Genomic DNA, 27,070 nt, shown 5'->3' on the forward strand with positions numbered 1-27,070 from the left:
TGTTGTTCAGTTCGATGTTTGCCTCTGTTGAACGACTATACCTATCTCAAAAGTGAGATAGGTATAGTCGTTCAACAGAGGCAAACATCGAACTGAACAGCCATACCTATCTGACTTTCACTGTTTCCATGGTCATTTTAATTATAGTTTATCATGTAACTTGAGTTGTTTTGCTCGTTATTGACATAACATGTTTAAAGGTAATCAGTGTAAGGGCATACACTTCCGAATAAAATACTCATAGTGGTATAGGAGTCTACGTCAACTTTAAATAAACAAACTTATGGCAACTGGTTGGTTGTTTATCTTATCAATTTAAGGTACTCACAGTTGCTGTGAGACATGTCCAAGATTGTGAATTTACACAACGTTATGCGGTGGCAGTTCCGAAAGCTGTATACTCAACAAATTCGCCGAGAAAGTCCGAAGCGCCATATCAGAATCACTTCTTGGTAAGCAACGAACTCTTTTTCGTTAAGACCTCGTACAAGCAGTTGAGGAACACGCGATCCGTAATAGTTCACTGTAACTCTGGTTTGATCGCAATATAAGGACAGTGAAATGGTAGTTTTAATTTGTTGTTTATGAGTCACGTGCACGAGCTTCTGACAATGAACAACAACTTGACACAAATTATATTTCATTAAAACAAAGGCTGTTCAGACTCTATCCGGAGCCACCTAACATTCTTCATGTGCCCTGTGGCAGACATGTAATCTACTCGGAGACAAATCGTCGACGCTGTAACATGAGTGACCATAAAAATCAAATCTTACTAGCAATGAAGAGCCAATAATACAAGACAAACTTCGGTAAACTGAGCACATGGTCCGTATGTCTGAGTCTCGTCTCACTAAGCTCAGCATGCGAATGGACAACGTACGCAGGCGGATAGCTGTTGTCCTAACGTGTCCACTGAAAATTTGAGTCAAGGTAACACGTTTCTGTGCTTCAACAGCGCCACTCCGCCCGATTTAACAAAAGATGTCCTTGGTAGACCCTTGTATTGTTGCGAGTAGATGTCGGAAATTACCATACACCAATCTCTGCTTTCACTTTAAAACAGTGGAAAACGTACGAATAATATCCCTTACAAGGGAACTGTTTGTAGATGAGTCAGTTAGGATGAAACTGATAACATGAGACAGCCAAGAGAGATAGAGATAGAGAGAGACTATCGGCTGATAGTCCAGGATAAGTCACTAAGTGCCTCAGTCTGAAAACTAGTCACCAAAATCCTACGCATCACCACCCACACAGGCTGTCTGCCGCCAAGACGGCTGGTAATCACTGTGACGTCACCTTCCCTCTCGATCTCACGGCAGTCGACTTTACATCTGGAGTTCTTATTGCACCTTGCTTAATTTCGTCTTACTACGTGTGCCAGTAAAAGTATCCCGAAAGTGTCTACATGCTTTTGTAGGCGCTGTTAGTTCTCAAATTCACCTTTATATTAAAAGTCACATATAACTGCGTCAGACTGGCATGGTCGCGAAAGATAATAACTCTATTCGCCAATTAGCCATTCGTGGCGAGTTTTTCAAGGTGTGGTTTTTATGTCAGCAAACGCTTAAAAGGTATGAGGCACTAGCTTAAAAAGGCATTCGAGAAGTATGGAAACTAGAAGCCACAGTTTAATAGCTGCACGCTGATTTTCTTCTAATTTATGAAGGCTTTTTGTATCATTGCGATTTTCTTTAACTAATCATTATACTTCTGTTGTTATCTGACAGCAAAATTCATTTACTGACATTAATATACTATTACAATATTTTTTATCGTAATGTTTGTGTCCTCTGTGTGTTCGATTTATTTGTCATCGTTATTTTAGTCTTGTTCGTGTTTATTTTCAGTTTGTAGTTGTCCAAGACATCAGATAATATTTATAAACTACCGGCGTAGTACATGTCCTTTTCAGAAATTGTTAGGACTATTATATCACGAGCAAATCGAATACAATACCACTGATGTCGCTTTTGATTGTATTGCGCTTCATACAAATAAGTAAGTACTGAGAGAGGACCACTTTGTCGACTATTTCTCCTTTAATTACTACCATCATGTTCACATTGTAGCTCTTCTTAATTTCAGTGCTTGTAAAAAGAAATTGGAGAAAATCTCCGCCTTATTCAATATATGACTTTTATTTGCACATATATTTCGGCAGTTTATGTGTTATCTTCACTGTGATTTTTAAAATTATTCTGCCTCATATACCTCTATCAATTTCTAGTGTCAGATACAACATAATTCAACTGGTCATAGGTCCTGATTTAAAGCTGTACTGTTCGTTTTGTAAAAACTTATTTTATCCACTACAGCTTTTTTAAGTAATACATACGTATGATAAAGTTTTTATTTTATTTCAGTTTCTGCAATCATCGGAATACAGCTACTACTCTATTCACAATTTTTAATTATTCACCTGATTAAAACAGCTCTTCGATATTTTTCACAATGAAAACAAATTCGTTAAAAATATCGAATTTTATAAACAGTATGTTAAGCATTATAAAGCACATGATTTAGTTCCAAATTTTGAACTTCGAAAAGTATCATTTGAATTATTAAAATTACTTTTTTGGGTACGTAAAATTAAATTTAATCTTTCTTAATACACATTTCTTTATAAGAACAGTGTTTTTCCCCAGCTTCATCGAAAGAAAAATAAAAGAGGTGTCTTTACGAGGAATTTATAGTGAGGTTACAAAAAATAAAAACTATTTATAATATCTCCACAAGCGTTGTATTTAGTTCACGTACCAAACACAGATTCGCGCGCAATTTTACGTACGTAACACTTCAGCATCGCAGGAACTTTTCACATGCCATGAAAGCTTTCTTATAAGGAAAGTACCCTCGCTACATGTGATTCCAATTGTACTTACGGACTGTGACAGTTTTGGGATCGAACGCCGACACCTTCTCCTCGACGAGGTCAGTCCTTGTCCGTAGTTTGGTCGCCCTTTCGGAAACATCTTGAAGCTGTTTAGCGAGGTCATCGAATATGTCGTTTGCTATAACAACTAGCGAAGCCAACTGTCGCAACGCATTGCTGAGCGTATTATTCGTCACTGCTTCCAGTTCATGTTCCGTGACCACCGGCGCGATTTCTTCCTCGTGCGAAATCTGCCGGCTCAGGTAAATCGGCTCGACAACGCGCTGAATAAACGGCATAGTTATTCTTTTGTGACGTTCTGCCTCGTTTGATCTTCATTCCCGCTTGCATTTTATCGAATATTAAGTAATTACAATAAACTTAAGGTTCGTCCATTTTGCCGTTTCATTTGTTCCCGCCAGCAGACGCGCGCACCACTCGCACCACACACTTGGAAGTTTACGCCAAGACTGCCCTACGAGCACCTGGCCAGTGGGCTGCAGTAGTGCCAACGCTGCGGAGAAAGACTGGTTCTCTTAGCAGCGCCGATCGAGCCACCTAGCGGAGAAAAGTTCTTGAGTTGTGGTTAACAGACGCGTTTTGTCCAGAACTGAAGTTTTAAGTGTAAAATTGTGTGTTGGGATGGATGAAGGATTTGAAGGGGTAAATTAATTGATTCATCAAACTTTTCAAACATGTATTCGTAGTTTGTGCATTACTTTGATCATTATGATATATTGTAGGTCACATCCCTCCAGTAGTATTTTGTGTATAATGTGTTGTATGACTTTCACCCGTGTTGTCATTAAATGAATTCATGTTACTTGTATTTTATCACATTTTCTTTACCGTGATACATCTTTCGAGTTTTATGCTCACATTCAAATGTCCATAAAAATGCGGAAGTTCGCAACATGCGGTGAGATATGAAACATGATAATATTCGCATACCGTGAATTTATGCTTGTTTAATGACTGGTAGCAGCATTAGACAAACCCGATTTTTATCGTGCAGGTACAGATGGTCGATCTCTTAACGCAGCGCCGGCCGGAGTGGCCGAGCGGTTCTAGGAGCTACAGTCTGGAACCGCGCGACCGTTACGGTCGCAGGTTCGAATCCTGCCTCGGGCATGGATGTGTGTGATGTCCTTAGGTTAGTTAGGTTTAAGTATTTCTAAATTAAATAAAATATGGCGTTTCAGTCTTCGATCGCTATTCTTTATTTTCAGTTACCGGTTCCGGGCTAGCTGCTCATCTTCAGATCATATATTGCAGTTACAGAGTAACTTGTCTGTACAGAAAAATCTGTTCGCTGTCATAAGGAACCGGTAATTGAAAATAAAGAATAGCGATCGAAGACTGAAACGCCATATTTTATTTAATGAACGATCGCAGAATTCCCATTAAGACTATCATGTCTAGTTTTGATATTTCTAAGTTCTAGGGGACTCATGACCTAAGAAGTTAAGTCCCATAGTGCTCAGAGCCATTTGAGCCATTTCTTAAGGCAGCAACAGTATTCGTTAACACTGCCACGTCCTAGTACGTTGCAAAAACAGTAGCTTTTGTAGCATAACAAGTAGGTCACCTGTTTTTTCTAGGGGCTTTTGCTGATTTTAAGGCAATAACAATGATGAAATTTTGTTTGTGTGTGGGTTCAAGCTTCTAAACATGTTACAAACGAAAACACGGTCTGTTGTAGACTGTGTATTAATGTCTTTATTTACCTGGAGTGATTAGTAATTTCGACTCCGCGTTACTACCAAGCACCTGAAATTGAAATATACCAACCGGAAAGAGAATAACACTGTCTGCATATGTACATTGCTATGTAGATGTAAAACAATACACAGATCGCATTCACATAACCACATGTTGTAGCTGTACTTACAGGTTTAACATGAACTTATGTACATCACGTTTTATATTGTGTGAGTATCGGATCAATGGGACACATATCGGACCCTGGCTCGAAAAGTCTAAATACGGCATCTTTAGTTTCTACCACTGAAAAGTACATTCGACTAGCCCTACGGATACAAAACAGTATAAAGGAACTTACTGAAACAAAGCTTACTTGAAATTTAAAGGCGTGTACTTGTACAAAGCTACACTGACGTCGGACCATGTTTTACGGTGCATTTTTTCTAGGCACTGTAAATCAGTTCTAAAAATGACTTCATAGAAACTCAAGTGCTAGGCCTTCTTCCCGCTTTTGGAGAAAATGCGTTTGTACACTATATTGACCATGTGGAATTCTGAGGTGCCCTGAATGACGCTGGGATTTAGGCCGTTCTGGGTAGCAAAATCGAAGACGACTATAAAGCAGAAGAAAAAGAATAAGCAGAGCCGATTCCATCTGTGGCTCCAAACGTGCGAAAGACGTTCTCCACGTACAGCCTCAGAAAAGAAGTAGGTGATGATGTATTTTCGGCTTTCGTCACAGCAGAAAATCCGATGGACCAAACACGCTGGACAACATTGATGGATAGCAGAAGTGTTGATTTTTCTGCAAAATGAAATTGAGTTTTGGTTGTGTTTTATCTGAAATTTGTTTTCCGCCGCTATATCCGAGTGGTCAACACGTCTGACTCATGTGAAACCGAGCGAGGTGGGGCAGTGGTTAGCACACTGGACTCGCATTCGGGAGGACGACGGTTCAATCCCGCGTCCGGCCATCCTAATTTAGGTTTTCCGTGATTTCCCTAAATCACTCCAGGCAAATGCCGGGATGGTTCCTCTGAAATGGCACGGCCGACTTCCCTGATCCGACGAGACCGATGACCTCGCAGCTTGGTCTTTTCCCACAAACAACCCTACCCAACCCTCTCATGTGAGAGACCCGCGTTCAATTATTTGTCCTGCCAGGGATTTATGCTTGGTAGGAAGATAGGGAAAGGGTGCGCTCGGCCTCACGGCGCCCACCAAAGAGCTGCTTGAATGAGAAGTAGCGACTCTAAGGTCTTAAAGTCGTCAACGAACGGGAGAGCGGTTTGCTGACCCCTTGCCACTTAATATCGCATCCGCATGATGGCATAGGATGACAGGGATGCCGGTCGACATTGTGTTATCTTTAGGGCCTGATAGCGGAGTTAAGTTTAGTCATTTTAGTATGTATCTTTCGTTTAAATTGTTAAAATAGATAACACAGCAGAACGGACTAGAAAATTTTGCAACAGAGGTAAGAGTTAATAAAATGGAAGGAGCATAGGCAAAAAGTATCTCCAACATGAAATGTATGTCTAGAAAAATAAACCTGCAAAAAAAAAAAACTGTACCACGGTACTAAGACTAGAATTTTTATAAACATGTGAATGCTTAACGATGAACGATAGGCTGGACAGAACAGAGGTACTTGAAACACGGATTATTAGAAAACAAAAATTATGGATGGCTGGAATACGACAAGTATCGAGGTGATCAACGAAAATATAGAGAAAATATCGAAAGTAATTGTAAAGCCAAGAATAATCTGCTTTGGACACCACTACCGAATGGATAAGAACAGGTTAATGAAAAAAATAAAAAATGTTCAAATGTGTGTGAAGTCTTATGGGAGTTAACTGCTAAGGTCAACAGTCCCTAAGCTTACACACTACTTAACCTAAATTATCCTAAGGACAAACACACACACACCCATGCCCGAGGGAGGACTCGAACTTCCGCCGGGACCAGGTTAATGATACACATATTCCTGTATTTCTGGGGAAAGAAATCGATAATATTAACGCGAATAATAGACATAAGAAAGGAAATAGAAAGAAACAGCATCAAAGAATCAGAAGTAACAAAAACAAACTTATTTTAAGAATGAAATATTAAATTTAGAAGGCTTTCTACGCATGAGAAATAAGAGATAGACGAACAACATGAGAGAAGAAAGTAAAAGACAACATGGGGAGAATATGTAGAAGAACGGGAAAAATAGAAAAGAGCATAGAAGAAAAGAGGGTTCGCGCTGTGGACGAAGTGACTGGAGCGTCAGTATAGGCCTTAAGCAGAAGCAAACCTTCAACTTCAAATCTGATTTTCCTATTTTATGCCTGCGACTTCAATTCACTTTCCAGTTATCTTGACAACACCGTGTCTAGCCCTTTTAAGGTCGTCTTGGCTCTCATTCATGAGGGCAGCCCTAGCCATAATCCGAATGTTAAATTCGCCTCTTGCTTTTACTTTCTTCCTTGTGGACATCGCGTTTCAACCGCTCCGCAACCAAAAATCTGAAGGGGATAAGGTCCGGGGACCTCGGTCGCCAAGGATGTTATCATTTCCGCCGATCCACTTCCGGCCATCGTTTCATTTAGATGATGTGTCACCTGACTGCCGGCCGATGTGGCCGATCGGTTCTAGGCGCTTCGGTCTGGAACCGCGCGACCGCTACGGTCGCAGGTTCGAATCTTGCCTAGGGCATGGATGTGTGTGATGTCCTTAGTTTAGTTAGGTTTAAGTAGTTCTAATTTGTAGGGGACTGATGACCTCAGAGCCATTTGAACCATTTGTCACCTGACTACTAAAAATGTGGGAGGCCACGTCATGCTCAAAGAACATACCCATCCGTTGGGCGAAGGAACCTCTTCCAATAATCTACATCTATCTGCATACTCCGAAAGCCACCATACGGTGTGTGGTGGAGGGTACCCTGTAGCACAACTAGTCATTTCTTCTTCTGTTCCCCCCGCCGGCAGAGCGACGGAAAAACGACTGTATATATGCCTCCATATGAGCCCTAATTTCTCGTTTCTTATCTTCGTGGTCCTTACACGAACTGTTAAGTGAACGTAGTTAGCCAGTACGAAAATAAATCTGAGTCCTACTTCCGCTCCCCTTTGTAAAGAAATACAAATTTCATTGAGACAACATTACTGTTAACTTTTTGTTTGTACAACATACTTGTTTCTCCTTTTTCCTCATTAAATTTTAGTCAGTCAAATTTTGGTTAAGTCGAACTCTCAGTTGTACGAACTTTTTCTGAGGTCCTTTGAACTTCGAATTATCGAGAGTCGACCGTATTTTCGGAGACTAATACTGCTGACATCATGTACCGCTTTCTTAGTGTGACGAAAAAGAACGAGCGTACGCAGCTCGTTTCTGTGTCACAGCTCTCGGAAAAAAGAGGGCGAGGGGCGGGATGGGGTGAAAGAGATAGATGTTTACAGGGTGTTACAAAAAGGTACGGCCTAACTTTCAGGAAACATTCCTCACACACAAAGAAAGAAAATATGTTATGTGGACATGTGTTCAGAAACGCTTACTTTCCATGTTAGAGCTCATTTTATTACTTCTCTTCAAATCACATTAATCATGGAATGGAAACACACAGCAACAGAACGTACCAGCGTGACTTCAAACACTTTGTTACAGGAAATGTTCAAAATGTCCTCCGTTAGCGAGGATACATGCATCCACCCTCCGTCGCATGGAATCCCTGATGCGCTGATGCAGCCCTGGAGAATGGCGTATTGTATCACAGCCGTCCACAATACGAGCACGAAGAGTCTCTACATTTGGTACCGGGGTTGCGTAGACAAGACCTTTAAATGCCACCATAAATGAAAGTCAAGAGGGTTGAGGTCAGGACAGCCATGGAATTGGTCCGCCTCTACCAATCCATCGGTCACCGAATCTGTTGTTGAGAAGCGTACGAACACTTCGATGGAAATGTGCAGGAGCTCCATCGTGCATGAAACCACACGTTGTGTCGTACTTGTAAAGGCACATGTTCTAGCAGCACAGGTAGAGTATCCCGTATGAAATCATGATAACGTGCTCCATTGAGCGTAGGTGGAAGAACATGGGGCCCAATCAAGACATCACCAATGCCCAAACGTTCACAGAAAATCTGTGTTCATGACGTAATTGCACAATTGCGTGCGGATTCTCGTCAGCCTACACATGTTGATTGTGAAAATTTACAATTTGATCACGTTGGAATGAAGCCTCATCCGTAAAGAGAACATTTGCACTGAAATGATGATTGACACATTGTTGGATGAACCATTCGCAGAAGTGTACCCGTGGAGGCCAATCAGCTGCTGATAGTGCCTGCACACGCTGTACATGGTACGCAAACAACTGGTTCTCCCGTAACACTCTCCATACAGTGACGTGGTAAACGTTACCTTGTACAGCAGCAACTTCTCTGACGCTGACATTAGGGTTATCGTCAACTGCACGAAGAATTGCCTCGTCCATTGCAGGTGTCCTCGTCGTTCTAGGTCTTCCCCAGTCGCGAGTCATAGGCTGAAATGTTCCGTGCTCTCTAAGACGCCGATCAATTGCTTCGAACGTCTTCCTGTCGGGACACCTTCGTTCTGGAAATCTGTCTCGATACAAACGTACCGCGCCACGGCTATTGCCCCGTGCTAATCCATACATCAAATGGGCATCTGCCAACTCCGCATTTGTAAACATTGCACTGACTGCAAAACCACGTTCGTGATGACCACTAACCTGTTGATGCTACGTACTGATGTGCTTGATGTTAGTACTGTAGAGCAATGAGTCGCATGTCAACACAAGCACCGAAGTCAACATTACCTTCCTTCAATTGGGCCAACTGGCGGTGAATCGAGGAAGTACAGTACATACTGACGAAACTAAAATAATCTCTAACATGGAAATTAAGCGTTTCCGGACACATGTCCACATAACATCTTTTCTTTATATGTATGTGAGGAATGTTTCCTGAATGTTTGGCCGTACCTTTTTGTAACACCCTGTAGATAGATAGATAAAGACACACACACACACACACACACACACACACACACACACACACACACGCCGGCCGTAGTGGCCGTACGGTTCTAGGCGCTGCAGTCTGGAAACGCGAGACCGCTACGGTCGCAGGTTCGAATCCTGCCTCGGGCATGGATGTGTGTGATGTCCTTAGGTTAGTAAGGTTTAACTAGTTCTAAGTTCTAGGGGACTAATGACCTCAGAAGTTGAGTCCCATAGTGCTCAGAGCCATTTGAACCATACACACACACACACACACACACACACACACACACACACACACACAAAGAGAGGGAGAGAGAGAGAGACCAAGTGAGACCTGTAAAGCAGCAAATGAAGCAGGAGTTGTAACGGGAACGCGAAACACCTGTCTCCGGACAGGTAATCACAGCGCGGTTTGTTCCGTTCGGTAGTCCACCTAGCAGACCACAAAAACGGTACCGCTCACTTTCGACTGCCAACTGGGAGTGTGTGGCTGAACGAACAGGCAGCATTTTCCCTCTCGCGTGACATTTGCAAAGGGAACAAAAATGCATCCTCTGACAGTTAACAGCCACCGCGGCATCGCCGTGTGACTTGCGTAACACGTGGCCAGACGAAGAGGCCTTTGTTTCCTAGCAAAGGATTCCAAGGCCGCGGCGAAAAGGAAACATGCCAGTGTGAAAGAGCGAAGTAACAAACTTGACGATGCTGCAAGCAGCTGACAGCAATTGCTTGCCTATTGCCTGAACTTTTGACCTTCTCCAGGGTCGTGCGGCAAAATTCGTCGCGACCCATGCGTAACACAGCTAGTGAAAGTTCAAATGGCTCTGAGCACTATGGGACTTATCTTCTGAGGGTATCAGTCCCCGAACTTAGAAGTACTTAAACCTAACTAACCTAAGGACATCACACATATCCATGCCCGAGGCAGGATTCGAACCTACGACCGCAGCGGTCGCGCGGTTCTAGACTCTAGCGCCTAGAACCGCTCGGCCACCACGGCCGGCCTAATGAAAGTGTTCTGCAAGTTCTAGGATTATAACTTAATACAAGTCGTATTTCAGGCAACTGTACAAAATTTCAACGCATTTAATTGTTGCTTAAATAAGAGACAAATAGAATCAAATGTAAGATGTCTGCAAAAAACTCATACTTGTCACATAAAATACTGATACATCGTGAATGTAGTGACTGCAAGTAGTGATATGACACAATTTAAATGGTGAAGATTACAATCGATTGGCGTACAGACTCGCGGAATGACTGCAAACTCTGTTGGGAGAGAAACTCATGCAGTAACCAATACTGACATCCGCTTTTTTTGTTGAATCTTGTACCTGATGGAGAAACAGATTACTTTATTCAGTCACCTTCATTTTAAGAGGTAGCTTCAGAATGTGATTTAGCAGTTATTGTTTATTTTTTCTTTTGTTTTGTTTTAGGGCGCAAAAACAACTAAGGTCATACGCCCCAAAAACGAGTTAAAAACGACTACGCGTAAAGCCCGATCGACGGAATGAAAGAGAGCTGAGAACAAGGATTTTGTCTTGGATAAGGATCCACAAAATACACCGTAGAGACAACGGAGGTTCCGAACTAAAGATTACATGCCCTTCACCGTATTGCTACGACGGACAAAAAAGTAAAATGCGGTCGACAGTTCCAATACAAGCATTAGAAAAAAATGTTCAAATATTTGTGGGTTCCTGAGGGACCAAACTGTTGAGGTGACTGGTCCCTACACTTACACACTCCTTAACCAAACTTATACTAGGAACAACACATACACTCGTGCCGGAGGGAGGACTCGAACCTCCGGCGGGAGAAAGCATTATAACGTAAATGGTTAAAAAAAAAAAGGGCATTCGGTCAGGAAGCGCTGAACTGCCAACGAGCACAAAGCGGTGGAGGATTACCACTTAACAAAAAATGACGATGGATAAAACGACAGTGCCCGATACACAACCTAGCTAAAATACTCTCCTTGCGCCGAGAGGAGGTCGCCCAAGCACCTGGGAGAGGCTTAATGCCGCAGAGGTTGTTTCCATGAAGGGAGGACCAGTGGTGAAGCCAAAGGGACGCCACCTGCTGACAGACGGCAACACGGAAATCATCGGAAGGAACGGAAGAACTAGCGGCCCGAGGTTGAAGGACTGCAGCAGTGTCGGCAGCATCTTCTCCTGTCAGACCGACGTGACCAGGAACTCACATAAAAATCACAATGTCTTCCTCAAGAAGGAGCAAGTGGAAGCTTTCTTGGACCCGGACTGTGTACAGCACACACTTAGAAGCACCGAAGGGCACTGAGAGACTCGGAGCAGATGACGCAATTGAAAAGTCTGTGTCACCTTATGTACTGCGTGGCCTGATACAGCGCGAAGAGCTCTGCTATAAACACTAGAAGTCGATATGAAACTTCCTGGCAGATTAAAACAGTGTGTCGGACCGAGACTCGAACTCGGGACCTTTGCCTTTCGCGGGCAAGTGCTCTACCATCTGAGCTACCCAAGCACGACTCACGCCCCGTCCTCACAGCTTTACTTCTGCCAATACCTCGTGTCCTATCATCCAAACTTTACAGAAGCTCTCCTGCGAACCTAGAAGGCGATACCGCAAATCATCGGTACCAGTGACGGAGGCACACCCGACACCATGGTCAGCCAGTGAACCATCTGTGTACACAAATGTACAATAGCGAGGGTCGAGAAACTTACCGCGATGGATCGAATCTGGAGTAGTTGCCTTAGGAAGCGAATGGAGTCCAAGATGAAAACGGGCCGCCGCATTAGCCATTGTAGTGGTAGGGCAAATAAGTTTTATCATATGCTGCATCGCACTTAAAAGTGACACAGATACATGACACTATTTTTCAACAAAGTCATCAAGTCTTTATAAACAACGGTCGGAACATTATACAAGTTTTTCGATTCCTCGACGATAGAAATCCGCTCCTCGGTCACGGAACGATTCGAGAACCCCTTGCGATTGCTACGAATCAGTTCCTCGACTAGGTGGACATTGTCATGTATGGTCGACTTTGATGGTCTTCTTTTCCCTATTAGCATCACCCGCGTCTGTGCGTCCTTGGTCACATTGTTGACACCATTTCACTAGGGCTGGACCCGAAATTGCATTTGGTTCCTATGCCGCCAGAATTTTACGGTGAATCTGTGTGCAATTTCAACGTTTTGCCCACAAAAGCCTTACTGTCCTGCGTACTTAAGCTTTGGAGTTCGTTTTCAGTTGCCGCGTCCTTTCAATCTCACTGTATGGTGCACCTGAAATCCGTACCACAACACAACTGTGTCTGCAGGAAACCCAGAACATGCCGTCTCTTCTGATAATGTGGCACTATTGATGCGCAATGGTCTTAACGTGGCACAAGTGAAACTTATTTGCTAAACATATTCAGCAGCCTAGAAGGCATAAAATATTTCTTTATTTAAGACAACCGGTTTAGACAGACTTTGCTGTCATATTCAGGTCTTAAAAATAATTAAGACCTGAAGATGACGACAAACTCTGTCGAAACCGCTAGTCTTAAGTAAATGAATATTTTATGCGATCTACGCTTTTGAATGTTTCTTAGCAAGTAAAACAGATCGCACCTTCAGTACTCCCAAAATGAGAAAATTCGATGAAACTTATTTTTTGCAGTCCCCTTGTAATTTACTTTGTGAAGCCCGTAAGTCCATTTAAAGTACTGAAAGTCCCACAACCTTGATCGGAATAGGTGATTTGCAAACAGATCATTAATTAATCGTATATGCACGTAATCGTTACGAATCGTCTATTTTTTCCTCTCTCTCTTGGAATTCCTTTGAGATTATGCCGATCTTGGTTTCTTTTAAACTTCGATGAAAATGTGTTTCCCAGTTGTTTTCTTGTTTATTCTTTACACAAACCCGAGTATGTCACTACCATTTAGATCTCTCCCGTGTTTAATACCCTTATGGCTAAACTATCCGTTGACTGGAATCCGTAAAAAAAGTTCGACACTTCCCCGAATTCATTTCATGTTGTGGCATTTGAAAAACAAGCCTAAAAAATTGAGTTGTGAACGAGTGTTTGTATTACAACATACGCTACTGTAACAAGAAATGACAGTAATCAAGACTTTTTTTACCGAAATGAGTAATTTTGTTCATAATTGTACGATCAAGAAGAATAACAAAAGCATCGTACATAAGAGATCGCTGTACACTACAATACGACTGTATTAAAATCTTTTTGACGTTTTGTTTATTCCAATTCGTATCGCAATAGCAGTTTTCGGGGTATGCTAACTGACTTTGATCCAATGAAACGTATCTTCGTTTAACTCCGCGCCACGACAGAATATCTTCACTCGCCCAAACCACCAGTGTGGAATACCATCTGCCTCTTCTTTCATCACACTCTAAAAACGATGGCCCAATCTCATCATTGGTACAACTAATTCTGTTAACAAACACTGACTGATACCAAGCAGACTACAATGTCCTTTCCACCTAAAGCGCTCTCTTTGGTGGACTGTGTCGCTATAGCAAATCTGCGACACATTCAAGAAGTCTGGTTGGGACGAACAATACGCAGTTTTTCATACAAAAAATTTGTGTGAAAGTAAACACCGCTAGGGAAACAGAAAATAACGGCAAGTAGGGTGTTCGTGGCACTGTTACTGTTTGATGTTGACGTAAAGAAATTAATCACCATTTTAGCCAAACATTTATGTTACTCGTAAATTAAAATTAATATGTGAAGTATAGAATCTATTTATTCCGGCATGTCGCAGAATCGTGTTCGAGTTTGGTAAGCAGCGCCACATGGTTCAAATGGCTCTGATCACTATGGAACTTAACAAAAAAAATGTTCAAATGTGTGTGAAATCTTATGGGACTTAACTGCCAAGGTCATAAGTCCCTAAGCTTATACACTATTTAACCTAAATTATCCGAAGGACAAACACACACACCCATGCCCGATGGAGGTCTCGGTGCCCGTGGCAGGATTCGAACCTGCGACCGTAGCAGCAGCGCGATTCCGGACTAAAGCGCCTAGAACTGCTCGGTCACAGCGGCCGGCAGGAGCGCCACATGCTATAAATAAAAGTCTCCCAAGTCATGATCGCCAAATTCAGTCTGAAGTAAGGCAGCGTTCACACTGCCGGCCGGGCCGAGCCGAGCCTGGCCGGGCCGCCGCCCGCTTTGCTATCAGACACATGGTTTTGAATTGCGGTGTTCAGACTGGCGGCCGGGCCGCGCCGACACGGCGTGAGCCTCCCGGAGCCGAGCCGACGACATTCCGAATGTTTAATATTGCCGGCGCGAGCCGACCGCAGGCGCGAGCCTGTGGAGCAGCACTACTGCTTCTGCAGTACACGCATCACACGTCTCCCTTCTGCTTTCATCACAAGTGTGACTGCACACGTCTTTTATTTTAAGATGTTACCTCACATTTCACAATAAGTGAGGAAAAATTACGTTTATTATAATGATACATGCGAAATTACTTTTATTTCATATATTTAATCTACATGCATTTACAACAATAGCTTGCCAGCGTTCGCGGCATTGCCGCCACTGAATAGTTCGCATTTACTTGTAAACGGAGGCAGATATGAGTGTCACTGAGGGACGGAAATGTGTCCCTACCAGATGACAATGCATTGTAAAGTCATGTTGTGGCACGTTACTATATAAGCTGTTGTCTGTGACATCTTTTTGCGATGTTCTTACTTTAATGGATGCAGAATAACATATACATGACATTAACTTGTGTCCATCAATTTGGTATCAGAATTTCGGCTAGTATGACAGTAATGATGCAGTTTCCAGATTATGGAACGAAGTAACCAAGGAGTGTGTTTCAGATAGTACGCACAAATATAAATTATTTTCCTTTATAATTTTATTTGTTTTATTTACAGTGAAATGAGATACAAAAAAATACAGTAAATAGCAAAGTAATTTCAATTCCAAAATTTATTTGAGAGGTTTTTCAATTATTTTAAGTTGCATTTTTAACGAAATATTCAACAAAAGTGTTCCTGACAGTTTTCGAACGTAATGTGGAATTTCTGTTGAATGTGGCACCAGCTGTCTGCATATCAGCATTGTTACAAAACTTTTCAGCTTCAACATTGCATCCTTCTCTGTCAATGACAATATTATGAAGTAGACAAATGCACTTGACTATGTGATCAGCTACGTCAACGGATGTTTCAATTTCCTTCCTCAGTAGTCTCCATTTATTGGTCATTATACCAAATGCACATTCAACAACTTTTCTTGCTCTGGAATGCATATCATTGTATAGAATCTTCTCGTTGTCCAAATTTCTGCGAGGAAAAGGTCTCATCAAATTCTCTAATAAGGGGTAAGCTTCATCTCCCAAAATGACGTACGGTAGTTCCTGACACATTCCTTCAAGTCTTGTTGGTGGCGGTAATAACAGCTCCCCATTTGTAAGTTTCTTATATAACATACTTTCTTTAAACACGCCTGCATCAGACTGTTTACCGTAGGCACCAACATCCACAGCTATAAATTTGTAATTTGCATCAGCAACTGCTTGGAGTACAATCGAATAATACTGTTTGTAATTGTAAAACATGCTGCCAGAAAGTTTAGGACATTGGACACGGATGTGCTTCCCGTCTATACATCCAACACAGTTTGGAAATCCCCATCTCGTATGCATTTCACTGGCAATTTCTTTAAATCGAGAAACAGTTGGCGTTGGTAAATGAATGGGGGCAAGTGACTCCCATATGGCCATACAAACGTCTTTCACCAACACTGATACGGTGGACACTCCTAATCGGAATGACGATGCTAGTGCATGAAAGGAGATGCCAGTGGACAGATACCTGAGAAAAAAAATCGTAAAATGTGTTACTCAAGTGTGGTGTTGGGCGAAGTTTTTACAGTTTTGTTTGCACAGTAGATATTTACTTAGTCAATGTCATTTCATAGTTATACAACAATAAATAATTAAAGAGACATTTTCTTGCATCCTTCTATATTCTTTCAATTAAAATAATGAAATCGAAATGCAAAGACCTGAGAGACAGTTACAGAGAATAACTTGTATAACTTGGCAAAATAAGGTCATGTGATCCAGGGAATAGTATATTAAAATGCAATTCCACTCGGGCTTTGTTCTGTCATATGATTTTCCTAAGTTCCAAGAGCTATGCACAGTTCCTTACCAGTGGAAATAGAACCACTGAGTCAAAGGGCATATCAGTCTGTCTATCTTACAAGGTAATGAAAAGAATTCTGTGAGGTCATCAGTGGCTCCACATGATGAACCATCACCACTGCCAAGCGCTGCATCATGAAGGAAAACGAAGAAAAAGTTGGAAAATTCTGAAGGAGTGTATCTGCGATTCTTCGTTGAAGGCACAGCAAGACATTACCCAAAATGACGAAGCTAATTACTTACTGATGATTCTCAGGAGTCCCATAAACTCTCTTCCCCTCAGAGGTAAGCGTTTGTGAAATTTAAAATACAAAAGCATGACTACAATTAATTGGAGGTAGTGAATGCTGCACAAAGTTCTACTGCAAACCAAAAAGTGTGTACTAACGAATCTTACCTTATCGTTATACACAATTTTTCTTCTGCTGTTATACTTCTGCGAAAATTTGTGTTCTGTTTCGAAATTTTGTCTTGAATGTTCTGCAGCACATACTGAAATGTATTATGATTCATTCTGTAATATGAATAAAATTTTTCAGGATAGTTTTTAAGTTCTTCATGTAAAGAAAAAAACTCTCCTAAATGTCTGTCGCTATTTATGGGATGAATCCATAACCTCCTAGTTCTTCTGTACTTCAAAACTCGACGAGTAACTGCAGAGTCAAAACAATACCAATAAAAGAGTGAAGACATTGTTCTACACGACAGCACACACTAGCCAAAGGCGAGCAACTGTTGACTGCAGCTGCGTTTTCTAGTGACTTGCTTGTCAGCTGTCGAAGGGTGGGGATTTTTTTTAATTTATTTATTTGGCCTTCGGCAACTAGCAGCCATTTAGCCAAAGAGTAGGGATTACCTTGACGGTGCAGCGCAGCCCGCCAAGGAAGGAAAAAAATAATGAAGAACAATGAAACGCACGTCTGTGTCGATCTACAGTAGTTTCATTAACTCTCCATTATTTTTTTTTCTGTCAAAGTAGACAACGAGACTACAGAATTGCGCTTCAGTTTCTGCAGTAAACGTATCACAAATCTCCAGTTTGTTTTTGTGATTAGTTTTACACCACTGATCACTAGTAATTAGTTTTTTTCTGTCCTGCATTATATGACTACATTAAACCAAGCTGTAACCGCTCGAACTCCGTGGCTTGCGGACGCGGCACTGACGCCACTGAATATCTCGCATTACTTGTGACCAGAGACAGATATCAGTGTCATTATCATTTCAAAAACTTTTTGGTACTTTTAGCTACATTTCATACGCAACAATGTATGGTCTAAAACGGATCTAACAGTAAGCTACCCGCTACATAACTTTTTCACTACAAGATCTGTAAATCAAGTGCACAACGTTGACAAATAGCATCATTTAACAATGACTGTTAAGAAATACGAAAAGATAAATGATTCAATACGAAGCTAAGATGTTACACTAGCACGTGTACAAAAATCAGATTTTTTAGCCGCATAATTTCTTCAAAATCGGCTGGGAAGCGTTACGAAACTAAGAAATCACGCGAAACGAAAAGTAGACTTTTTCTTTTTTCACGACGTAAGTAACGCTTTTAAGGAAAAAATGAGTTCATAAAACGATGTGGCGCAGTCTTATATACCTCTAAGAATTTTTAGAACATGAAAATCGGAGAAGTGGATTTTCCCCCATTCCGCCGACCCGGCTCGGCGCGGCGCGCAGTGTGAATGCCCTACACGTCGGCCTGAGCTGGCTAGGCACGAGCCGAGACAGTACGCGTCAGCCCGGCCCGGCCCGGCCGGCAGTGTGAACGCAGCCTAAGCCAAATGTGGCACTAAATGAAGTATTACGTCTTTCGAGAACCAAACTCTATCCCACGTTTTGCCGCAAGCATTAATAACAAACACTCCCTGAAATGGCAAAGTACGTGGTTACGTAGGCTACAGATAATATCACCATGAAAACATTGTTTGGCATTCCTGCCCCAGTCCCTTTCAAAACTCTCAGTAAAACAAAACAAAACATTTTTTATGACCTTCAACACGTTCTAAGAACGTTTCTGCTCACATCGACGCCTTGATCAATAGGTTTTCACGAATCGTTCGAAAGTTCTGCCAGATCTTTTTAGGTGTGATTTCGACAAAAATACGTGCGACGCCTGGAATGAATGAATCACGGAAAGCCCCAGTACGTATCTGTGTTGGCACTCAGCTGCATGTTCACCAGCTCCGCCACATTCGGTTAAATAACTCTGTTGTGTGCAATGCGTGTGCTTTCGTGCCGATGCAATCGCTGAAATTCGCTGGTTGCTATGGAGCTGTCCTCACAACACACACGATGCATGCCGCTCTTCAGCAAGGAACTCCACTGACTCACAGGCCATACAGAATGGGCTATACACAACTAACAAGCCCTTACTTACATGTAAATTGAAAGGGTGGGCGGAGAAAGGAAAGGAAAGCAATTACTGATATCAGCTGCATCATGACATTATGCGCAAACCGCGGCGACGAGTGAAAATGTGTACCGGACCGGGATTCGAAGCCGGGATTTCTTGCTTGCTAGGCAGGTGCGATAACCACTGAGCCAGGCGGGACACAGGGATAAATACCTCACTACTCCAGTGTCAGTAATTAGAGGCCCTGAAGCTGTCTACATACTCTCAGGAAAGACTCCAAAATGCTACCACTGCACTACAACATGTTCGGTGCTAACAGCTCATACACCAAGTCCAACCGTCTCCTAGCATTTCCCACCGACAACAACCACCATAAAAGAACAGGAACATATTTCAAAATCAACAGGGAAAAGAGTCACACTAAACATATCACACTCAGATTTGCGCCAAAACCAATTCTATACAACCTCGTCAAGTCCATCTCGCTCAGGAAAACTCTACCGTCCAACTTCACGGTCTGATGTAAGGGTTCTGCCTGTCGAACACAAGAGCTCTCGAAGAGCTGGCCAAGTTTATAAGATGCTAGCCATCTGAGGGCAAATCTTGGACAGAAAAAAGGTTGTGCATTCCATCTACGAAACAGGGAAGTTAAAACAGAACTGAATATCGGTTGGAGAACAGAACAACTAACTACTCCACTGCGATGTTCCCAAATACCTTGAAGTAAAGACGGACCGCTCCCTTCCGTTCAAAGCCCACTACGAAGAAGTAAAACTCATAGCATCCGCACGGACCCCACCAAGCGTAAACCCACAAGAACCATTCGGGGCGCACAGAACAACACCATCCGTAAAAGTGCATAGAACAACACCATCCATAAACCTACAGGAACCACAAGGGGCGCTCAACTAAAAGTGCGTCGAACATCTGCCCTGCCACTATGTATCTTCGTAGCGGTACATTCTGCACCAGTCTGGCAAAATACTGTACATGCCGAACAGGAGACTGGACACATTGTGACATGCTGTCTACAACCAATTCCTCTCATGAAACTGTACCAAATTATGGGTAAAGCATCACCAGATATTCGCAGACAAGCAGCTTCACAAGTAGAGAAGAAGAAACAGGACGCTGAACCCAGAAATCCCTTGTTTGGACACGAACCACAGCGCCCAAACTCAGTCCGAGAAAGGCAACCACAGCAATTTATTCATCTCCCGAAACTCGCCGAGCGGATCTTTGGCGAGATTCTTTGCCTGAGGCACGTCGAACGAATGCCAAAGAGGAACAAGTCGGAAAGTCGCATCTGCCTTCGGGACACGGAAGCCGCTTAACATGCTGAGAACTAGGGCGTCACGGTGCAAAGTCAACCTCAGGAAATTGGGCCTGCCGCGCGGGATAGCCGCGCGGTCTTCGGCGTCTTGTCACGGTCCGCGCGGCTTCCCCCATCGGAGGTTCGAGTCCTCCCTCGGGCATGAGTGTGTGTGTCGTCCTTAGAGTAAGATCGTTTAAGTTAGATTAAGTAGTGTGTAAGCTTAGGGACCGATGACCTCAGCAGTTTGGTCCCATAAGACCTTGCCACAAATTTCCAATTTTTCCAATTGAGGCCTCAGGAGTCGTGATGAAATTTGCCAGTGTGGTGACCAGCAGGATGAACAACGGCTGCTAGTCTCCACGAACCTATCGTTCGTTGCTGCAGATAACAAAACAGCAGTCAAAACTGCCGAATACTGAGCTCCCCACAGAATATGAAGGGAATTGTCTTGCTGTTTTTGTTTTCTTTCTGAAAGTATTTTGTAAATTGTTGTTGTAATATTAATCCTTGTATTTCTATTGTTCTTACTTTCTGTCTTTAATATTTTAATTTCCTCTGATATGAATACTCGTACGTATTTAATCTCTGTGTGTTTAATAGTACCAGTATTGTAATAATTTCGTGTCCTGGAAAAAGCAAAATAAAATGAAAATCGAACACTTCCACGATCACCTAGAAACAACATTCGCCTGCAACACTGAAAAGTTCAACCCGAAATATACGTCCACACATGCGAACGCATTTTCGGAATCTCTCAACTGTTCATGCTGCCGAAGTAACTCGTTTGATCACGAAAGATCACCTTCTCCTGACCTCTACACCCCAGGAGGCCTGCAGGCCACTTCTCGAAAACGCGACCTCCACGAAATTATTGAACCTTGAGACTTCCCGGTCAATCGGAATCAGAAATGGAGTGTACGTATTTTTATTGGCTATTTCCCATTCCCACTAAAGAGCTTCTCGAAGATACCGCCTTCTGGCATGAGTTTTACAAGCTTTTCTGCAACCGGTGCAGAAGCAACGAAAAAAGCATGCCAAATTCAGAAGAACGCAAATTCCCAAGACTGGCAAAGTTTCACAGAAGCTCGAAATTTAGTGCGGACGTCAATGCGAGATGCTTTTAATAGTTTCCACAATAAAATATTGTCTCAAAATATGCTAGAAAACCCAAAGAGATTCTGGTCTTATGTAAAGTACACCAGTGGCCAAAAACAGTCAATACCGTCACCGCGCGATAGCAATGGAAATGTTACCGATGATGGTGCCATTAAAGCGGAGTTACTAAATACGGTTTTCCGTAATTCCTTCACGAAAGAAGACGAAGTAAATATTCCAGAATTCGAAACCAGAACAGCTGTTGGCATGAGTGACTTAAATTAGATATCTTAGGTGTTGCGAAACAAATCAAATCACTTAAGAAAGGCAAGTCTTCCGGTCCAGATGGTATACCAATCAGGTTCCTCTCATAGTATGCAGACACAATAGCGCCTTTCTTAGCAATACTATACAACCGCCCACATGACGAAAGGTCTGTTCCTATAGACTGGAAAGTAGCACACGTCACACCAATATTCAAGAGAGGAAATAGGAGTAACCCATTCAATTATAGATCCATATCACTGACCTCAATTTGCAGTAGGATTTTGGAGATTATACTGTACTCGAACATTGTGAATCACCTTGAAGAAAATGACTTATTGATACATAACCAATACGGATTCAGAAAATATCGTTATTGTGCAACACATGAAGTAATGAGTGCTGTCGACACGGGATCTCAGATCAATTCTATATTCCTAGATTTCCAGAAGGCTTTTGATACCGTTCCTCACAAGCGACTATTAATCAAATTGCGTGCATATGGAGTATCGTCTCAGTTGTGTGACTGGATTCGTGATTTCCTCTCAGAGAGGTCACAGTACGTAGTGATAGACGGTAAACCATCGAGTAGAACAGAAGTGAGATCTGGCGTTCTGCAAGGTAGTGTCATAGGCCCTCTGCTGTTCCGGATTTACATAAATGATCTAGGTGATAATCTGAGCAGCCCCCTTAGATCGTTTGCAGATGACGCTGTAATCTACTGTCAAATAAAATCATCAGACGATCAATTCCAATCACAAAATGATCTAGAGAGGATTTCTATATGGTGCGAAAAGTGGCAATTAGCACTAAACAAAGAAAAGTGCGACGAGGTTATCCACATCGGTACTAAAAGAAATCCGATAAATTTTGGGTATACGATAAATCGCACAAATCTAAGGGCTGTCAATTCGACTAAATATCTAGGAATTACAATTACGAACAACTTAATTTGGAAAGGCCACATAGATAATATTGTGGGGAAGGCGAAAGAAAGACTGCACTTTGTTGGCAGAACACTTAGAAGATGCGACAAACCCACTAAAGAGACAGCCTACATTACACTTGTCCGTCCTCTGCTGGAATATTGCTGCGTGGTATGGGGTTCTTACCAGGTAGGATAAACGGAGGACATCGAAAAAGTGCAAGGAAGGGCAGCTCGTTTCATGTTATCGCGCAATAGGGGCGACAGTGACACTGATATGATACACGAGTTGGGGTGGCACTCACTGAAACAAAGGCGGTTTTCTTTGCGGCGAGATCTATGTAAGCAATTTCAGTCACCAACTTTCTCTTCCGAATGTAAATATTTTTTTGACACCCACCTACATAGGGAGAAATGATCGTCATAATAAAATATGAGAAATCAGAGTACGAACGGAAAGATTTACTTGTTTCTTTTTCCCACGTGCCATTAGAGAGTAGAATGGTAGAGAAGTAGTATGAAAATGGTTCTCTGCCAGTCACTTAAGTGTGAATTGCCGAGTAAGCATGTAGATGTAGATGTAGAAAATACCGACCAGCATGGGAAATCGAAAACGTGTGAGTCAGCCATGTAGGCTCCGACCACAACGCATTTAGGAAGATTAGGGGAAGACTTGCGCACCACTTGCAGGCTGGACTCCTTCTCCACCACCACCACCACCACCACCACCACCACTATTCTCCGTATACTAATGCTGGCAGACACAATAACCACCCGAGGAGGACGTAGGCTTTGTCAGGAAATGATCAATTACAAAATATACCACGTAAATTGCGAGAACACTGTGACCGCTACAATGACCAGAATCTAATATGCGCCCAAGTCTTAGCACTTGCGCTTCAGTAGTTCCTCTGTGCTAGCTAAATAAACACTGAATGGAGCGTTCGGTTGCCGGGCCAGGGAGAGCTGGGCAGGTTATGCAAACAAGGGGAGCCCTTAATGGTATATAGACTCCGAACATAAAGGCGGCGCCTGCAAAATCATGAGCTCCCCCTGTTCCAGGCCCGGTAATAACTCGGGAACACAACCCCGCGCGTAACGATGATGACGGCTGGGAAGGGAGGGGGGGGGGGGGAGTGAGTCCCTGTAATGGAGAAGGCGCCGTTGTTTACGACTGGCCGGGCCGTTGGCAGTCACAGGCCGGGCCTCCGTCCCGAGCCCAATTACCAGCAATACTCGGCGCCTCGCCGCCCGTGACGCCCGGTAGCAGACCGCCGCCCAATGCTCGCTACAGCTCTACAGTTCTGCCCCGTGTCCGCTGGCCCCCCTCAGATTTAGTTATAAGTTGGCACAGTGGATAGGCCTTGAAAAACTGAACACAGATCAGTCGAGAAAACAGGAAGAAGTTGTGTGGAACTATGAAAAAAATAAGCTAAATATACAAACTGAGTAGTCCATGTGCAAGATATGCAACATCAAGGAGTGTATGAGCTCAGGAGCGCCGTGGTCCCGTGGTTGGCGTGAGCAGGTGCGCAACGAGAGGCCCTTGATTCAGGTCTCTTCCCTCGAATGAAAAGTTTAATTTTTTATTTTCAGACAATTATTATCTGTCCGTCCGTCCGTCCGATGCGAGGTAACTGCGTCGAAGTATGGGGCCGCTATACCTAAACAAACATCGAAACACACGACATCAGTCGACTACAGCGCACGGATTCCTGCTAACGAGGCTCCCTGGCTGGCAGTTGACTGTTCGCTACTTTGGACGAGAGTGCATTAAATACGTGAGATGCCGTGTGTTTCGATGTTTCTTTAGGTGTAGCGTCCCCATACTAGGGCGCAGTTACCTCGTACGGACGGACGGACAGATAATAATTGTCTGAAAATAAAAAATTAAACTTGTCACTCAAGGGAAGATTTGAACCAACGCTAACCACGGGACCACGGCGCTCCTGCGCTCACACACTCCTTGATGTTGCCTATCTTGCACATGGACTACTCAGTTTGTATATTTTGCTTATTTTTTTCATAGTTCCACACAACTTCTTCCTGTTTTCTCGATTGATCTGTGTTCAGTTTTTCAAGGCCTATCCACTGTGCCAACTTATAACTAAATCTGAGGGGGGTGCGATGGGGAGGTTCCCTTGTTAGACCTCGCCGCGATTCTTCGCACGTAAGTCGCGGCTCAGACTGTAAGCAGACACTGGTTTTTTTGTTAAATCTCATATTCACGCTCTGTCACACGGCCAGTCAGTTGCTAACCTCACAGTTACAGGTAGTCTGCTTAAACCAGCTACGTTGGCCACTGATGGAACCTGTACATGGATCGTGATACCCCTTCAGCATCAACTGAGGCCTGAAGATGGCGCACTGAAGCGTCGCAACTGGTAGCTACACAATAAATAGGATCATAAGGACTGTTGTAGGTGTTTCATTTTCTTACGACAGCAATCGGCCGTGGTCCGCAAGACACCCAAAACAAATTCTTTCATCTTCCCACCCACTCACCCACCTACCTTTCCATGCTTCATTCGCAAAAGGCGATTGTCGGTAAACACTCTGTATGAGCTCCAGTTATTTCATTTCTCTATTTAACCTGATATGCTTGGGGCCATTGGGTTCAAATGGTTCAAATGGCTCTGAGCACTATGGGACTTAACTTCTGAGGTCATCAGTCGCCTAGAACTTAGACCTACTTAAACCTAACTAACCTAAGGACGTCACACACATCCAAGCCCGAGGCAGGATTCGACCTTGCGATCTGCTTTTATCGTCACGTTCATTTCGCAAGACGTATATGGGAGGAACCAATAAGTTTCCCCGAATTTTCCTCTCGTAGTATTAACAGCAAACCTCCCTGGGATCACAACGCCTCTCCTGTAGCGTCTGCTTGTCGAACATCAGCCGGCCGAAGTGGCTGTGCGGTTCTAAGCGCAGCAGTCTGGAACTGCGAGACTAGTTTCGGCAAAGTTATATTGCGATCTTCGGAGTATCGGATACGTGAATTTTAAAGCCACTACATGTGATACACTGCCATTGGCCACCGAAATCACGGAGAAAACTTCTAGGAAAGACACTAAAATAAAAGCCACAATTGCATCGGCAAGGTGTGAAATACGTCAAACAGAGCATGTACATTGCTGTCACACGTATGTATGTTGGTAACCGGCTACGTACTGATGTATTTGACACCTTAGTGCCTTGCTGATGCAGTTATGGATTTTATATTTGTCTACTTACAAGGGGAAACTCCACATCGCATCCTCAAAAATGGCTCAAATGGCTCTGAGCACTATGGGACTCAACTGCTGAGGTCATTAGTCCCCTAGAACTTAGAACTAGTTAAACCTAACTAACCTAAGGACATCACAAACAGCCATGCCCGAGGCAGGATTCGAACCTGCGACCGCATCGCACCCTCCTCAGATTTAGTGATAAAATGGCGCAGTAGACAGTTCGTCGAAGACCGAATATGGATCAAGCATGAAAACTGGAAGAATGTGTACTGCACTCTGAAAACAGGAGACAAACAGAAACAGTGAACAGGTCGAAGCTCAAATCTCCCTCGTGCCCCCTATTTTTTTTTTTTTTTTTTTTTTACAAGTTTATGAACTGTCCGTCTGGTCATTCACTTGTCTGTTCTCCTCCTGTAGTAGTGGCAATTGTTTAAAATACATTGGTTACAAAATATGAGTCATGTGGTAAGAATATATTGAGGTCGCGAGTAAACGTGGTGAACAGTGAGAGCAGGCGAAATGCGGCATAGATCTCTCACAGAAGTGAAAACAAAAAATAAATGGGTGTGAACGATGTTACAACAAAGGAATTCAGGAGTCAAAACTTCCAAAATGAAACGCAAGAGTCTTGACATGTGCTACTTGTGTGGAACAAATACGAGATACGTACGTCTGGACGTCTCTTCCTTACACCTCGCTGTTGCAAACGGACGTAACAACACGGCACGAACACAAATTTGAATACAACTAACAGATACGTCAATGACAGGACGGACAGTTCAAAATCATGCAAATAAAAAAAAAAAGAGACACTACGGAGATTTGCCCCCCCATGAACCATGGACCTTGCCGTTGGTGGGGAGGCTTGCGTGCCTCAGCGATACAGATAGCCGTACCGTAGGTACAACCACAACGGAGGGGTATCTGTTGAGAGGCCAGACAAACGTGTGGTTCCTGAAGAGGGGCAGCAGCCTTTTCAGTAGTTGCAAGGGCAACAGTCTGGATGATTGACTGATCTGGCCTTGTAACAATAACCAAAACGGCCTTGCTGTGCTGGTACTGCGAACGGCTGAAAGCAAGGGGAAAC

General features: G+C 43.1%; 3 protein-coding genes across 3 annotated transcripts in view; 1 reads left to right on the forward strand and 2 right to left on the reverse strand.

The window, feature by feature from the left end:
• LOC126256592 (serine-rich adhesin for platelets-like) overlaps window positions 1-3,330 on the reverse strand; it is a 529,214-nt gene extending 525,884 nt beyond the window's left edge. Inside the window, exon 1 of the mRNA XM_049955534.1 lies at window positions 2,889-3,330. Coding sequence (XP_049811491.1) covers window positions 2,889-3,177 — 289 coding nt within the window. The 5' untranslated portion in view covers window positions 3,178-3,330. The remainder of the gene's footprint in view (window positions 1-2,888) is intronic.
• Window positions 3,331-3,492: 162 nt separating this feature from the next.
• Window positions 3,493-27,070, forward strand: part of LOC126242038 (transcription initiation factor TFIID subunit 13) — a 428,741-nt gene continuing 405,163 nt past the window's right edge. The window contains exon 1 of the mRNA XM_049948058.1: window positions 3,493-3,541. Coding sequence (XP_049804015.1) covers window positions 3,521-3,541 — 21 coding nt within the window. The 5' untranslated portion in view covers window positions 3,493-3,520. The remainder of the gene's footprint in view (window positions 3,542-27,070) is intronic.
• On the reverse strand, window positions 15,500-17,571 carry LOC126242022 (uncharacterized). Its single transcript, XM_049948055.1, has 2 exons — window positions 17,181-17,571; window positions 15,500-16,448 (listed from the first exon to the last, which is right to left on the reverse strand). Exons 1-2 carry the CDS (start codon window positions 17,474-17,476, stop codon window positions 15,587-15,589), a joined length of 1,158 nt encoding a protein of 385 aa, XP_049804012.1. The 5' UTR covers window positions 17,477-17,571; the 3' UTR covers window positions 15,500-15,586.

The sequence above is a fragment of the Schistocerca nitens genome, chromosome 1 (genome assembly GCF_023898315.1).
Source record: "Schistocerca nitens isolate TAMUIC-IGC-003100 chromosome 1, iqSchNite1.1, whole genome shotgun sequence".
NCBI lineage: Eukaryota > Metazoa > Arthropoda > Insecta > Orthoptera > Acrididae > Schistocerca > Schistocerca nitens.